At 37.4% G+C, this 16,632-nt stretch overlaps 1 protein-coding gene across 1 annotated transcript in view; it reads left to right on the top strand.

Annotated features, from left to right (window-relative positions):
* Rab3-GEF (Rab3 GDP-GTP exchange factor) overlaps positions 1–16,632 on the top strand; it is a 517,470-nt gene that overhangs the window by 54,476 nt on the left and 446,362 nt on the right. The window contains exon 4 of the mRNA XM_068226364.1: positions 10,230–10,437. Coding sequence (XP_068082465.1) covers positions 10,230–10,437 — 208 coding nt within the window. The remainder of the gene's footprint in view (positions 1–10,229; positions 10,438–16,632) is intronic.

Genomic DNA, 16,632 nt, shown 5'->3' on the forward strand with positions numbered 1-16,632 from the left:
AAATGAATCATTGAAATAAAATTGAATAAACCAAAACAAAAACTGTTATGTTACAGTCTCACAGAGCAGAACACTTCAACCTCCAGAACATTTGCAAATCAGAATTCATAAAAATGCCTGCTCAACTAGGGACTGCATCTGTTTTACACTACAAAAACCTGTTCATGTTAAATATCTTGATAGGCACTTGAAGTGGAATTATCACACCACTCATCTGGAAACCTGACTACAATGCCTTACATATATTTTGCGGAGGAGACTGATTTCAGTAAAAATCCTAACAAGCGTTTACTACGCACTTGTAAATTCCTAGTTACAGTATGATATCAGGATGGGGTGGTGCATTAAATAAATATATAATTCCTGTTTCTCTTGGGCAGAAACTTATTTTGAAAATTAAGCATCGCAAACCAAAACACTTTTGTACAAGAGCGTTATACAACTTTTAATAAATAATAATGTTATTAGCTTTATATCCACTAACTACTTTTATGGTTTTTGGAGATGCCGAGGTGTCAGAATTTCATTCCACAGGAGTTCTTTTACATGCCGGTAAATCTACCAACACAGGGCTATTGTATTTGAGCACCTTCAAGTACCACTAGACTGAGCCAAATCGAACCTGCCAAGTTGGGGTCAGAAGGCCAGCGCCTCAACTGTCTGAGCCACTCAGCCCGGCTATTAAACTTTTAGATATGCGTTATATGTGTGCAAAAGTAATATTACTGTACATTTTAAAAAACTATTCCAAATTTTAGAACCAATCAGGGACGTTTCATAATACAAGACTGCACGTTAGATCTGGTTTGCCACTCCCATACAGGAACACTTTAGTTGGATGGACAGATGCAAGTTATCGTGAACCTTGTATTTATAATACCTTACCCCTCCTGGTTACAAATGTCAGAAACAAACTCAGAGTAAAAGAAATTTTGAACACCTGGGTACTACAGACAGATGTAACAAGAACAATAAATTTTCATCTAAGATGATTTTGTATCACCTGTAATTAGTCCTTAGAACTTACCTGAACAGAAATTGAAAAGCTGACAGAAAGGATTAATCTCATTAATATAAATATAAAATGTGTAACCATAAATTACTATTATAAATAATGTCTGTCAAATATTTCAATTATTATATATGCAACTGTATATTCTAAAATAAGCCAAGCCCACATTCAAACCATTGCTTATGCAGGATTCACTGTTGTTTATTGTATGTAAAAAAAAAAAAGATATGTACACATAGCTAAGAAAAAAATGAAATTTACTACTACCACTTACATATCAAATTTTATATAGAGAAAAATATGAAAAGAAACATATCATAGAATAAACACAATGGCAGGTCATTATCAGAAGAGGGAGTAAGAGGAAAGAAGAAAAGAACAAACATGGAAACATAAAAGAACGAGGACTGTCCAGTTCTTTAATATCCATAGAAATGTTGAGATTGTCATGTTGCATTTGTATTAATTCATGAAGCAAGCCTGTAATACACTTGCTGACAAAAGAAGTTAAAAGCCTAGAAGTGGCAAAAGTGCATGTGTTGAAGGTCATGTAACTGTATTGCAACTATTATAATAGCAGGTCAGACTATGAGGGAGTATGGGTATACTTCTGGTCTCATGCCAGTGGGATGTAGTACCTTTTCACTGAAGAGTAATTAAAGTATTAATGGAGGAAAATTAGTGAAAATCTAGAATAAATGAAGACAGTTGAATTGTATTGTCTTCTTAATCCTTTTATCTCCTTATTTTAACAAATATATTTGAACAGCTATTTGAAAGTCTGGCAGTGAGTATTTGTGGCTGTTTTTGTATGGATTAGAACTCTCTTTTTGGGTTTCGCATTAATTAGTATCTCAAGTGGACCTTGGTTCAAATGAGGGTTTTGATAGAATTAAACATAATCTTCTTTGTTTATTTCCTTTATATCATATGTAGCTTGAAGGATGGAAGTTTATTAACAATATTTTTGGGTTTAGTGTGTCACCTTTTCCAAACTGATTCAACTTCACTTCCTCTTGTGTGTTGACTGAACCCCATCTATGTTACAAATTCCTGCAAGAACCATTTCATGTTTATGTTTAGAATTGAACCTCAGTTGTCACTTGAATTTTATTGTGTAACATTAAAACTCTTGACATGTAACAAAAAAAAAAAAAACACCACCTTATGTAATTGGTAACACCTTTCACCTTTTTTATGTAACATACTAATTTGAACAGAATAAGAATACAGTTTATATTAGATAAAGTATGATATATTGTGTAAAATCTAAACAATGTGTTCATTAGCAGATGTATGATGACAAGATTTTTCTTCAAGATGAACATTCATTCTTCTCTTACCTGTTACTTTAGAAAGACAGCATCAATTGCATATTAACAGAATGTAGCCTAGAAGATTTATTACCGGGCAAGTTGGCCGTGCGGTTAGGGGCACGCGGCTGTGATCTTGCATCCGGAAGATAGTGGGTTTGAATCCCACTGTCAGCAGCCCTGAAGATGGTTTTCCATGGTTTCCCATTTTCACACCAGGCTGTACCTTAATTAAGGACACGGTTGCTTCCTTCCAACTCCTAAGTCTTTCCTATCCCATCATCCCCATAAGACCTATCTGTGTCGGTGCGACGTAAAGCCACTAGAAAAAAAATTATTGGCAAGGATTATAGAGGAAATACCTTTTCCAGTAGTCTCTGAGATAAATATGTTCATCTGACTGTAGATACAGCTGACTGCATAGATCCAGAATAATTAATATGTTGTTTGAATATTATTACAGAAAAATGTCTTAATAAAAATGTTTTTAAATTCTTTAAATTTAGAAATATAAATGATGATGTAGAATAGTTAAGAGTTCTTCATCAAGATCAGTACAATATTATGCAGAAAGTCTGTTGAGAAACCCAGTTCTACCAAGATGTCTGATACAAACTTGGACATATCACCTCTAGTTCCAAAATACTTTCCATTATTTTAATGGGTTGTTATAGTGCTTGCTGAAGTATGGAAGACATGGCTTGCAGATTTTTTTTCTCTGCATCTATCTCAATTGCTTTCTGTAGGTTGGTTTCAAATTGAACAGTTGTATCCAAGACAGGCTACTCACTGCTTCTGGCTTATTTCTATGGTATCAGCTCTCCTGTTGGAGCTACATTATGACACGAAGTGTACTTCTTCATAGACTAGCTATTTCCTAGATTGTAGTGAAGAGGTCAGTGCTGCTCATATGCAATGATGCCTGCTGTTCTTCTTCAGTTCACTCAAGATGCAGAATCGCAGTACATGACCAAGAGTTTCAATCTCACTGCAGTCTTCTTGGCAGCAGCAGTTTGTACTGAGGCTTCTTCCTGGAACTGTTCATACAGCTGTTATATTGCAAGACATCTTCGGAGCGTGCATATATTCATGATGTTGGTGGAGAGAAAAGAGTACAAGCTGGCTGTGACTGAGACGTTGAAGAGTGGCACTTATATTCTGACTGCAAATACCAGCAAAAGGATAAAGCATGAAGTACATGGAACTTACGTGTCACAAGGATAGTGGATTACATACTGGCTTGTTCCACGTAAAATGTATGTGGCTGCATGGTTTAGGTCACGTAGCTGTCAGCTTGTAATCAGGAGATAGTGGGTTCAAATCCCACTGTTGCCAGCCCTGAAGATGGTTTTTCCATGGTTTCCCATTTTCACACCAGGCAAATGCTGGGGCTGTGCCTTGATCAAGGCCATAGTCGCTTCCTTTCCACTCCTAGCCATTTCCTATCCTCTTGTCACCATAAGATTTATCTGTGTTGGTACACATAAAAAAATGTATGGAAATTATACATTATGTTTCTGCAAGTGGCTTCAGATATTTAACAAAACATCTTTATGGAAGTAATAGCAACAGTCACAAAATGACATAAGTTTCTTATAGCTATTTGTCTCCATTGTATGCTTGTTTTATTGTTGTGGTATGCAATAAATTATTTTTCTAGTTATTAAGAACTAGCTGATGTACCCGTGCTTCGCTACGGGATTCTCAGAAAGACTGATTTTGTGGTTTTCCTAACTGAAATCAACGTAGGTCATTACAAAAAACGTAAGTATGAATGTAGCGATTAAAAGCAATGCTATCATATAAAATACTCGATCAAATGGAAAGCCGCATGTTTTATCACTTTTAACGAACAGTGCTGCGGTTAGATTGCAGTGCCAATCTAATAGTCCAAAGTTCCAGAGCTGGGATGACCAGGCGGCAGATTGCCATGAACACTCATCTGCCATTATTCTGTTAAATATGCACACTGTTCATTCCAATCAGTGCCTCAGAGTAGGGATTGAATAGCCCGAATGCTATAATGATCCAGTGTGTTACGTACCAGTAGTATCAGAAAATTTATAAACCAGGGGAATGGCATGCTAAAGAAGAAAGTTATCTAACTCCCCAGCTACTTCCCATCAATATTCAGGCAGGCTGTTACACTCTGTACGACTGGGCGAGTTGACCTGTGGTTAGCGGTGCGCAGCTGTGAGCTTGCATCCGAGAGATAGTGGATTCGAAACCCATTGTCGGCAGTGCTGAAGATGGTATTCTGTGGTTTCCCACTTTCACACCAGTCAAATGCTGGGCCTGTACCTTATTTAAGGCCTAAGGCACTCCTAGCCCTTTCCTATCCCATCGACGCCATAAAACCTATCTGTGTCGGTGCGACATAAATCAAATAAAAATTACTCTGTACGCAGCAGTAATCCTATCTACCGGAGATGAGGGGCAACAGAAGACACAAAGCACATCACGACAAACAATGGTCAATGTAATGGTATTGTTGATCAATGTTATGAGCTTTCTATATTGTAGGCCTTCACATTCAGTTTTCTTTCAACTCTGTGATTTGTAAAATATTTTATACCGTAAACTGTAGTTTCTTATTCTCTGACTTTACACACCGATTTTCATTAAATACTGTTTACCTATTTTCTCGTTACTCGGTGCTGATATGGACTTAGTAACAAAAATTCAAATTCATTAATATCTTTGTGATCATAGCCAGTATGGTAACAATGTATAAGACATGAATAATAGGAAATTTAATACTATATAACCTTAGTTATGTAGCATTCATCGATTACACCTCTAATAAGAAATATTTGAGAATTACATTTTAGGCCTTCCCCTAAACTACCATTTCACTCAGCGTGAATAAAATAATTTACAGCCTAGACTACAGCGACTTTTCCTGACTTTACATACTGATTTTCATCAAGATAGGACTACTAATAACAATAATATTTGAGAATTAAATTTTAGGCCTTCCCCTAAACTACCATTTTTCTCAGCATGAATACAATTATTGATAGCCTAGATTGTAGCAAATTATTCTCCAACTTCACATACCCATTTTCTTTAAAATACGACCACTAATAACATAAATAGTTGAGAATTCAATTTTAGGCCTTCCCCTAAACTACCATTTCACTCAGCGTGAGTAAACCATTTCACTCAGCGTGAGTAAAATGATTTATAGCCTAAATTGTAGAGGCTCATCCCCCGACTTCACATACCGATTTTCATTAGACCACTAATAACATAAAGAGTTGTGAATTCAATTTTAGACCTTCCCCTAAACTACCATTTCACTCAGCGTGAGTAAAATGATTTACAGCCTAGATTGTAGAGGCTCATCCCTCGACTTCACATACCGATTTTCATTAAATTCTCTTCAACCGTTTTCTCGTGATGCGTGTACATACATACATACATACATACAGACAGACAGACAGACAGACAGACAGACAGACAGACAGACAGACAGACAGACAGACAGACAGACAGACAGACAGACAGACAGACAGACAGACAGACAGACAGACAGACAGACAGACAGACAGACAGACATTACGGAAAAGCAAAAAGTGCATTTTCTTGTTACTATGGACATGACCGATACAGAAATACCATTATTTTCAAATTCTGAGCAATGTACAGACAAAACTCTTATTTTATATATATATAGATTCACTGTAGAGGGTTTGGAGCCAAGTGTATTTTTTTCCTTATGCAGATCGACTGTTCTTGCTTGCGATGCAAGAAAGTTGATGGAAAAGGTTTCTGTGGAATTTTGTGCACTGGATCTTTAAATTTTGAGTCCTTGAAGGGTCATGGGTTGCTAAATAAATTTAATCCAAACTGCTACAGATGAGTGTGCAACAAATGGAAAGGTGAATAATAAAGAATTAGTTCCACATCTCGATGCTGTATCCAGAGCATTGCCTGAAATGCTTCGGGAGTTGCGATTAGTAGGTGTGTCAGAAAAGCAGACCAAGCTTCAAAGACAGTGGAAGATCTTGAGGAGGATACTAGGACCCATAAGAGAGGAGGATGGCACCTAGAGGATCAGGCACAACAATGAGCTCTACAAACATCAGGAAGACATAGTCACATATATGAGTAAAAGGTGACTAACTTTCTGCGGGCACATGAGTCACCTGAAACCCTGCAGGCTCACCAACAGAATCCTCACAGTGGCAAGTAGGGGAAAGGCTTCCATGACCAAGTGGATCACCTCAGTAAAATCAGACCTAGAGGAACTACAGATCCCATTCGAGACCATAGAGAACCGATCTCAGTACCGACAGGCCATCCTACAGGGAGTCTTTCCACTGTCCCTCACAAGCAAAAGGAGTACAGCGACCACCAGACCTAAGTGGACAGATGGAAGGAAGCAGGCACAAAGCCAGAAAATGAAAGCATACTGAGCCAAGAAAAAGCAGAAGACCTTAGCTAAGAGTTCAGATGAACCCCGTGGTCCCTAGTAAGCCAAAACGAACAAAAATAAATAATTAAATAAAACTTCAATCATTTGCTGTTGTTGCCAAGTATGGAGGGAAGGATGAAATTACTAGCAATTTGTATATATAATAGCTATTTTTTTTATGTTGCACTGTTTCAGACAGTTCTTAATGGTGATGATGGGATAGGGCAGGGCTAAGACTGGAAAGAAAGGACCTTAATTTAAGGAACAGAAGTTGAAAATGGGAAACCATGGATTTTGAAAATGCCAATGTCCCCTTCAGTACAACTGATTGCACTTTAGGGAACTGAGCATGTTGTGTGCTTGCATTGACCATTGTTGTAAGTAAATGTAACTCAAAAGCTTTTCAGTCTGTCAAAAACACAATTTCTGTATAAATATTTCACTACAACATACCTGTAAAAAACGCTTTATTAAACAAGGAATCGTGTGTATTTTTATTTCTTGTTTAATAATGTTTTTTTACAGGTATGTTGTAGTGTAATAGTTATATTGAATTTGTGTGTTCAACAGACTGAAAAGCTCATTTAAGAGAGTCAACACTGAAAAGTATGGCTTCTTTCTTAAAAAAAACCACTGTTGTTGCAAGTGGTTCACAATAATGCATTTCCAATTAATACAACGTATTCTAAGTTCATTCTTTACTTCTACTTTACCTTGAGCTGTCCAGCTGAAAAAATGTTACAAACAACTTTCAAATCAACAATCCTCAAACTTTTACTGGGATATTAGGCTGTGTTCATGTTATAAATATGTTAATGTTTTGGCTACTCTTCAGTAGTCCTTGTCAATATGAAATTAGTCTGAGTGGGCACCCATACTTTTATAGCAGCAGAAGGCTATATGGTGTTGTCAGCATCACCTTGTCACACCCTCAAATTGGTATTTCCAGGACTTGCACAGTGTGTTCCACAGCAACCAATTTTGTCATCTGGTGGTAAGCATAGTTTGCTAAACGTGGATAATCTGTAGCCCCTCTTCTTTTCTGTTGAAACAGTTGTCATGTTGCAATATCTCCACAGCTTCTCGGTAGAGATGAGTATGATACTGGTGGGTGGTAGCTAGAACTGTGATTTCCTCAAATTTCAGTAATTTGCTCATCTCCAATGAGAAACCATTGAGATATTGAGAAATGGCAACTGTTTCAACAGGAAAGGAGAGTGGATACAGACTAGCAGCAGTTTGCCTTCATTTACTTGTCGCTAGACAACAGAAGAATGGCCGCACTGGATTACACTGTACAGATCTTGGAAACACCAATCCGAGAGCGAGAAAAAAATCAATGCTGTGCCATTACCTAGCCTTCTCGCTGCTTCAAAGGTATGGTTACTCATCCAGCCTGTCATTTCGTCCTGACGAAGACCACTGAAAAGTAGTCAGAACATCAACATATTTATAACGTCAACATGGCCTAATGTCCCAGGTTAAGATCAAGGTTTGTCAGTTAACATATGCTTTGAAAGCCTGCACCAGTATAACTTTCAAATTGATCTAAAACTGTAAATATTGGGGAGAGGACTCAGGTCTGTATGAAATATGTTGGCCAAAATGTTCTTCAGAACTATGAGACAGTAACTCCTAGCTTATCATCCTATAAGTTGTTATATATATCTGTCAGGGTTGTTGCTTATTTCCATCAACATTCTGATTATTATTAGCCTTTTTCTGCATTCAAATTTAAATTGCCTGTGAATACAAAACTTCATGCACACACACAGAAAAGCTCTGTGGGAAACTGTTTTCTTTTTCACTATTAACGTTGGTAGATATGGTACATCTGTTGCTAGGTGATCTCTGATTTGTTTACAAACTGACTAGTCATTATTTCCTCTTTTTAATTTATTGGTTAATGAGTATACTTGCTCAAAGACCAAAAAGCTCTAATTTTGAACCCTGGTCTGCTGTATTACAATTTGTTCAATATATTTTCTGGCATCTTGCCATGAATTGATTTTCAAATTTATAAGTTTAATGCATATCTCTCTTTTTTATGCGATTAATTATTGAGTGATGCTAATGCATGGGCTCTTATTGCTTATGTCTCCTGATCTATTTTTGAAAATTTAACAAATTTTTAAGATGAATTGCTTTCATTTGTCCTATTGTTTCCATTGTAAACTTTTTCGTGGATGTGATTTTGTATATCCTCTCATATTATGCTGTAGCATTGCCTTGTGAGTCCTCAAATTCATGCTGTTTGTGCATCCTCCTTTGTCCTACTGAATGTATTACTTCTATTTTATATTAATGCACAAGTGACTGATGTGATAATGTGACACTTTTGATATAATGGTACAGAATTTTAAATACTAGTTTTAACTGTCTAATGATTATGTCATGTAGTATATTGACCTGATCTTTGTACGGTATGTAAGAATAACAATGTGTTAACTATTACAGTATTTATGTATGTAAGGTATTGTATCCAACAGCACTGAGTGGTGGTGGTGGTGATAATTGTTTTAAGACGAAGTACAAATAGGCAATCATCCTCTATTAACACTAATCAGAAGGAAAACAAAATGGAAGGGGTCTGGAACTTCAAAAAATGAAGGTAACAGCCAAAGGAAGACAAGGGCCATGTAGGGTTATGAAAGACTTCCTAGGCCTCAATACCTAATACCATCAGGGTCATAAAAGAGCAATAGTTGACCAAGGGAAGTCGGATAGGATAGATGAAAGGGGGAAACCTGGCACAAGTAAGAGGAAACAATGCCAGGACTCGGGTAAGCGCCCCATGGTCACCAAACCACGCTCCCAAATTATGAGCTCACTGGATGCTTTTTAGTCACCTCTTATGACAGACAGTGGACACTGTGGGTGTTATTCTACCACACCCACCCACAGAAGGAACTAAAAGCACTGAACTTGGTAGAAATTTGTTAAGTTAATATAGGAAATATATCTTTATAATTATTCCAGTTTGCTGCTATAGGTTTTAATCTGAATGAAACTTATTTGTATAGCACATAGAGAATTGCCATCTTATTTTACTGCCCCTTAAGGTGAGCATTTACTCATTGGGGCCTACCAAATAAATTAAATATAATTCAAGATATAAGAAAAATATATTTTATCTAGTTTGGGAAGTTGGAGAATTGTTCAATGAATGGCAACAATTTTCATAGAGCTTTTCCATATGATGTTGTAACTTAACTATCTTAGACTCCTTTGAAAATTTTAATCACGCATTAACTGAAAAATAAGAAGGTAAATTTGGCTATTAATGATGTAATATTACAGTATTTATTTATTTATTAGACTTAAGCAGCGGTAAAGTTAGTGCTCATGATGATCTCTTAAAACTTAACCACTTAAATTACAAATATATAAAAGAAATGTACTATTATATTATAAAATCAAAGAGTGTTATAGTACTTCTTGGTGTAATGTGGTATGGTTATGAATTAAACTTTTATTGTGAAAGTAATGATTCTTGTGGCAGTGATTACCGGAGTAGTAACGTGGCTCCTAGTGACTCTGACCGGGATTGTCCCAGCAGGAGGGACTCGGATACATCTCACAGTCACCATCATCAACCTTCCACTCCAAGACTTGGGGTCATGCCACCAAGTAATGACTCAGAGAGTGGAGGGTCGCATTCACCATCTCCTCGAGCCAGTCGTCGAAGACAGGTACCAAATACAAATTAGTTTAGTGTTTGTGTTCTTTTCTGATCTGTCAGTAGCATTGAAATTTCTGCATTCTTTTTTATACAGTTAGGTTAAAGCTTAAATTACTGTTGTACTGTCACTTTAACCATAATGCCTATTTGTTTATTTATTTATTTATTTATTTATTTATTTAGTCAGTCAGTCAGTCAGTCAGTCAGTCAGTCAGTCAGTCAGTCAGTCAGCCAGTCCGTTGGTCGATCGGTCGGTTGATTGGTCGGTTGGTCAAATTTAGAATACAATCTTAATCTATACTAATACATGAAAGTTGAAATGTACTGATGAATGAAGGTAGGTATAAAAATGAAAATAGACATGAAATAATGAGGCACTTCCAGGCACCTTACAAATTTAAAACTTAGTACTCGAGAATCTGATAAATATAAGATACCTAGAAAATTTTCCCAAAGGGTGCTGAGGTGCAGGTTCAGAGTCAGAGATGACAAGCAAAACAGCATAAATATGCAACATGCATTATAGACTGTTATGCTTTTCAGCGTTCAGTCTGCAAGATTCGGTGAATTTACAAACCGCTGCCACAATCCTCTATTTGTAACTAGTTCTGTGGCCTTGTTTAGTTCTATACCTCTTATCTTTAAATTGCTAGAAACTGAATTTGACCATCATCATCATCTTGGTCTCCTTCTACTTCTCTTACCCTCCATAACAGAATCCATTATTCTCCTAGATAACCTGTCCTCCTCCATTCGCCTCATATGACACCACCACCAAAGCTGGTTTATGTGTACATCTTCCTTCATCCATTGAGTTCATTATTAATTTATCTTTTATCTCCTTATTCTGAGTACCCTCCACTCATTGTTCCCACCAGTCTGTACCAGCAATCACTCTCACTACTTTTATGTCTGTTACTTCTAACTTATGAATAAGATATCCTGAGTTCACCCAGCTTTCACTCCTGTAAAGCAAAGGTGATCTGAAAACAGACTGATGTAAAGATAGTTTTGTCTGGGAAATGACTTCCTTCTTACAGAATACTGTTGATTGCAACTGCAAGCTCACTGCATTAGCTTTACGGCACCTTGATCAATCTCATTTACCATAGCCTACTACCATCCTGGAAGAACACACATCCTAAATACTTTAAATTATCTACCTATTCCAGGTTTGTATCCCCTGTCTGACATTGAGTTCTCTTGGATTTCTTACCTGCTAACATCAGTTTAGTCTTGGAAAGGCTGATTTTCATACCATACTCATTGCACTTATTTCCAAGTTCTAAGATATTAGACTGCAGACTTTTGGCACAATCTACCTTTAAGAATAAGTTGTTGGCATAGGCCAAACTGCTTACTACATTTTCACCTAACTGAATCTCTCCCTGCTACTTAATACTTTGAAGCAGACCAGGCAAGTTGGCCATGCGGTTAGGGGCGCGCAGCTGTGAGCTTGTATCCGGGAGATAGTGGGTTCGAATCCCACTGTCGGCAGCCCTGAAGATGGTTTTCGGTGGTTTCCCATCTTCACACCAGGCAAATGCTGGGGCGTACCTTAATTAACACCACGGCCGCTTCCTTACTAAGCCTTTCCTAACCCATTGTCGCCATAAGACCTATCTGCGTTGGTGCGGTGTAAAGCCATTAACGAATAGAAAAAAAAAAAAAAAAAAAACTTTTAAGCAGATCATCCATGTAAACTATGAACAACAAAGGTGAAAGATTACAACCTTGTTGAATCCTTGTAAGTACCTTGAACCAAAAACTCATTCTATCACCAACTCTAACTGCAGCCCAATTGTCAACATAAACGCCTTTGATTGATTTTAATAATCTACCGTTAATCCCGTAGTCCCCTAGTACAGTGAACATCTTCACCCTCGGTACTCTGTCATATGCTTTTTCTAGATCTACAAAACATAAACATAACCGTCTATTCCTCTCATAGCATTTTTCAGTTACCTGGCACATGCTGAAAATCTGATCCTGACAGCCCCTCTGTGGTCTGAAACCACATTGGTTTTCATCCAACTTCTTTTCAATCACTTATCTCACCCTCTCTTCCAAAATCCCAGTGAATCACTGGCGTGTGGTGCTATTTGTGGATGGGGAACAGGTCATTCATTATATAAGTGCAATAAGATGTTCTTCACAAAATAATAATAATAATAATAATAATAATAATAATAATAATAATAATAATAATAATAATAATAATAATAATAATAATAATAATAATATTTGTGTTGGTGTGACGTAAAGCCAATTATTTAAAAAAAGTTTACATAATAGTTAGAGAAAATTTTATTTTCAGTCATTTAAATCTTATACATTTTTACCATACCAGCTACAATAATGAAGATTTTCACAAATTTAAATTCTTATTACTTTTTTCTTACAATTCACTTTACGTTGCACTGACACAGATAGGTCTTATGGTCATGATGGACAGAGAAGTGGGAGGGAATCAATTGCGGCCTTGATTAAGGTTTAGCCTCAGTATTTGTTTGGTGTGAAAATGGGATACTACAGAAGACCATGTTCAGGGCTGCTGACAGTGGGGTTTGAACTCACTATCTTCCGAATGCAAGCTGACAGCTACGTAACCCAAGCTGTGCAGCCCCTCATTCAGTCATATTACTAAGTCCATCAGTGGCAAGCATCACTGTCGTGGAAATATTGTTCAATCGTCATGGTAGTGCTAACCAGTGATGGTGGTGGTTGTCATAATTGCTTTTATAAGTTGGAAAATCATGTGCTCATTAGCCCCTGTTCATCAGGAAAATAAGGAAGATTACTTTCAAAATGTGAAGAAAAACATGATTGCTGTGCTGGAAGAAAACAAAATGTGATAGCTCTCAGTATCATAAGTTTCTAAGACTTATCAATAATAACACTATTGACTATTGTTATTTGAGATTGTGTGCTTTGACTCTTCTGCTGCCACTCATCTCTGTTAGAGATCAGGGATAGGTACGTAGAAGGAGAAGAAATGCAAAAAGGAAGTCAAAGGAACGAATCTAGAGTAAACAAACTGCAGCAGAAATACAGAGATCAGAAGTTACAAGTAAAGAAAATTGTGGCCGAAGAAAAACAGAAAGCTTGGACTGATTTCACAGATAAACTAGAGCAAGACAGCAAAGCTAATTCTAAACTACTTTACCGAACAATACGAAATATAAGAAGAGATAATGAATACATAACAGCAATAGAGGAACCAGATGGTAACATAGTTAGGGAGGAGACAGAAATAAGGAAGATCATGAAATCCTATTTTGATAATTTATACAACAGTACTGGGAAAGACTCCAATGATGTAACCACGCAGGTCAGTTTAAGCTGCAATGATGAGCCTGACCAAGAGAGTCCGCCAACATGGAAGGAAGTAGAGATGGCCCTTAATAGTATGCCCAAAGAAAGATCTACAGGATTTGATGAAGTCAGTGCAGATATGATCAAAGCAACTGGTGCAATAGGAATACAGTGGCTTCATAGAGTAATTAATGCAATATGGAAGGATAGGAAAGTCCCAGATGATTGGAAAAAGGGAATAATAATACCTCTCTTCAAAAAAGGAAGCCGGAAGAAATGTAGCAATTATAGAGGGATCACTTTATTGTCTCATGGTTTGAAAATATTTGAGAAAATACTTGAAAAAAGGCTAAGGAAAATAATAGAACCACAACTACAGGAAGAACAATATGGATTCAGAGAACACCGATCAACTGCCGATCTCATATTTGCACTTAGAATACTGTTAGAAAAGCATTGGAAGAAGGGCAAAGACTTAACACTAGTGTTTTTGGATCTCGAAAAAGCATTTGATAGTGTTCCAAGGACGACTATATGGGAATGTTTAAGAAAGAAGAATGTACCCAAAGGGCTTATCCAGAAAGTTAAAATGCTTTACGAAGACTGCTGCAGTTGCGTACAGATAGGAAACGGTAATTCTGATTGGTTCCAAACCACTAAAGGAGTGCAACAAGGCAGTACCCTTTCACCATTACTTTTTATCACTGTCATGGATGAAGTCATGAAAGAAATTAAGCAGAAAAACAATATGGACATCAATGCATTTGCATTTGCAGATGATGTAGTAATTTGGGGAAATACAGAGAAGGAAGTCCAAGAGAGGCTGAACACCTGGAATGAACATTTGAAAGCACACGGATTAACAATAAATAAATCGAAAACTGTTACTATGTCTGTCAACAGGCAGAAGAAGAAAGGAAAAATAATGCTGGAAGGTACACAACTGGAAACAGTAGACCAATATAAATATCTTGGGTGCATCATTTCAAGTGATAACAGAATACAGCATGAAATTAACAACCGCATTCAAAAATCAGCTCAGTTTTACCATCAAGTTCGGAACCTTCTCTGGAACGAACAAGTTCCCTTAAGATCAAAGCAGATTCTATTCCAATCATACTTCACCCCCATAATAACATATAGCCTAGAAACCTGCACAACAACCCAACAAGTGGACAGCAAACTACAAGCCGCAGAAATGAAGTTCCTACGAACTATGGTACAGAAGACAAAAAGGGACAGGGTAAGGAATGAAAGAATAAGGGAGCAAGCTGGTGTGTACCCATCCCTGAATGAAAAAGTGACAAGGGCCTGTTTGAAATGGTTTGGCCATGTCAAACGAATGGACGATGGAAGGACAGCAAAACAATGGCTACACACAGTCGTGGCCGGAAAACGACCGGTAGGAAGACCTAGGAAGAGGTGGCTGGACCAAGTGAAAGAGGACATAGGAACAAGAGGAATCAGCTGGGATGTCGTCTTGAGAGAAGAGTGGTACATGGACAGACAAAAGTGGAGAGTGCTCGTAAACCACACCCGGGCAACTGGAGTGGAAAACTGATGATGATGATGATATTTCAGTAAATTGCTAAATAGCAAAGGTGTTACGGATGGTTTGGGAATTTTGTATTTGTAAGACACCATTACTGGCTTTCCATTAAAATGGCGATGGTTTGAATTCTCACTAATACACAAAGGGAATTTTTGGCATGAAAAGTCATGTTCCTGTGATTTAAATTCCACATAAAACTCTATGTGTGTGTATTTTTTAATGTGATTAAGTAGTCATGTATAATTTTAATCTTGCTTGCATATTTTTCATGTTGGTCTTGTTTCCCCTGTCTATTTAGGAAAATGCAGTTAATGGTTTAAATTCTAAGACAAAAGAGCTGAAACTATAATTGCCCGTAGGACTTGAACCTAAATCCCCTGCTCACTTGATAACTAGGTTAATTAATTCTCCTAGGTCAACAAATCCACAAGAGAAATACACTTGAAGTTGATCTCCTGTGAACACCTGCTGGGAGCAACAGGATTTCTATGAAGCCACTTAATGAAACCCAGAGTGCTCTCTGTTCCCAATGCTAGAAACTGACTAATTTTATTTAAAACTTAGAAATTACTTTAGAGGATAGTTTCTTGTCTGTAACTTAGCTCATATGATCAAGCTTGATTTGATTTTTCAACCAGATTTGTTTAGGCTAAACCCACAGAGAGAGAGACACATTCAACTATAAACAATGCCTGTATTTTCTGAGCTTGTAGACTGTGGTCCAAGAGCATGGTCATAGTGACATCTAGGATCTAGCTTACATGTACAGAGGGGTGATGGTCCAAACATTTCACAGAAGATTGCGTTTGGCATTTTCAAGTGTTCCAAATTTGTTCACTCCTAATTTCTTCAATGGCTACGAAGCTCACAGTGCAATTGAGTGGAGTTGCAATTCCACCTCTATATATAGTGCAGACTGTGGTCCACCATAGTGGGAGACTGTTGTTGATTGACTGTTCTTTGGCCAATGATAGTGCAGGCTCCGGTGCACTGCTCGCCTATTGGTCCGCCATGGTGGTGGGGCGTTCGCTGATTGACTGTTCTTCGGTCTGTGATAGAAGCACTTTGGAGTCCAGCGTTGGTTGACCTGCCTTGGTAGAGACAGGCAACTGATCACTCATTGCTTTTTCTGGCCAACCGCAGCCACCGTGTCCACCAGGATTTAAAGTTTTCAGGACTGGAAAGCAGGCATTGTTGACCCATTCAGATTCCTCCATATGGTTGAAGCTGTTGTTGTGCTTCAGGATTTTAATGGCTTTCCTTTATAGCCGGGCGTGATAAGACACAGTAGTTGACAGTGCTTCAGTGTTGCTGTACTGTATGTTTGTTTATGGTTAG

This window comes from Anabrus simplex, chromosome 1, assembly GCF_040414725.1.
Source record: "Anabrus simplex isolate iqAnaSimp1 chromosome 1, ASM4041472v1, whole genome shotgun sequence".
NCBI classification, from domain to species: Eukaryota; Metazoa; Arthropoda; class Insecta; order Orthoptera; family Tettigoniidae; genus Anabrus; species Anabrus simplex.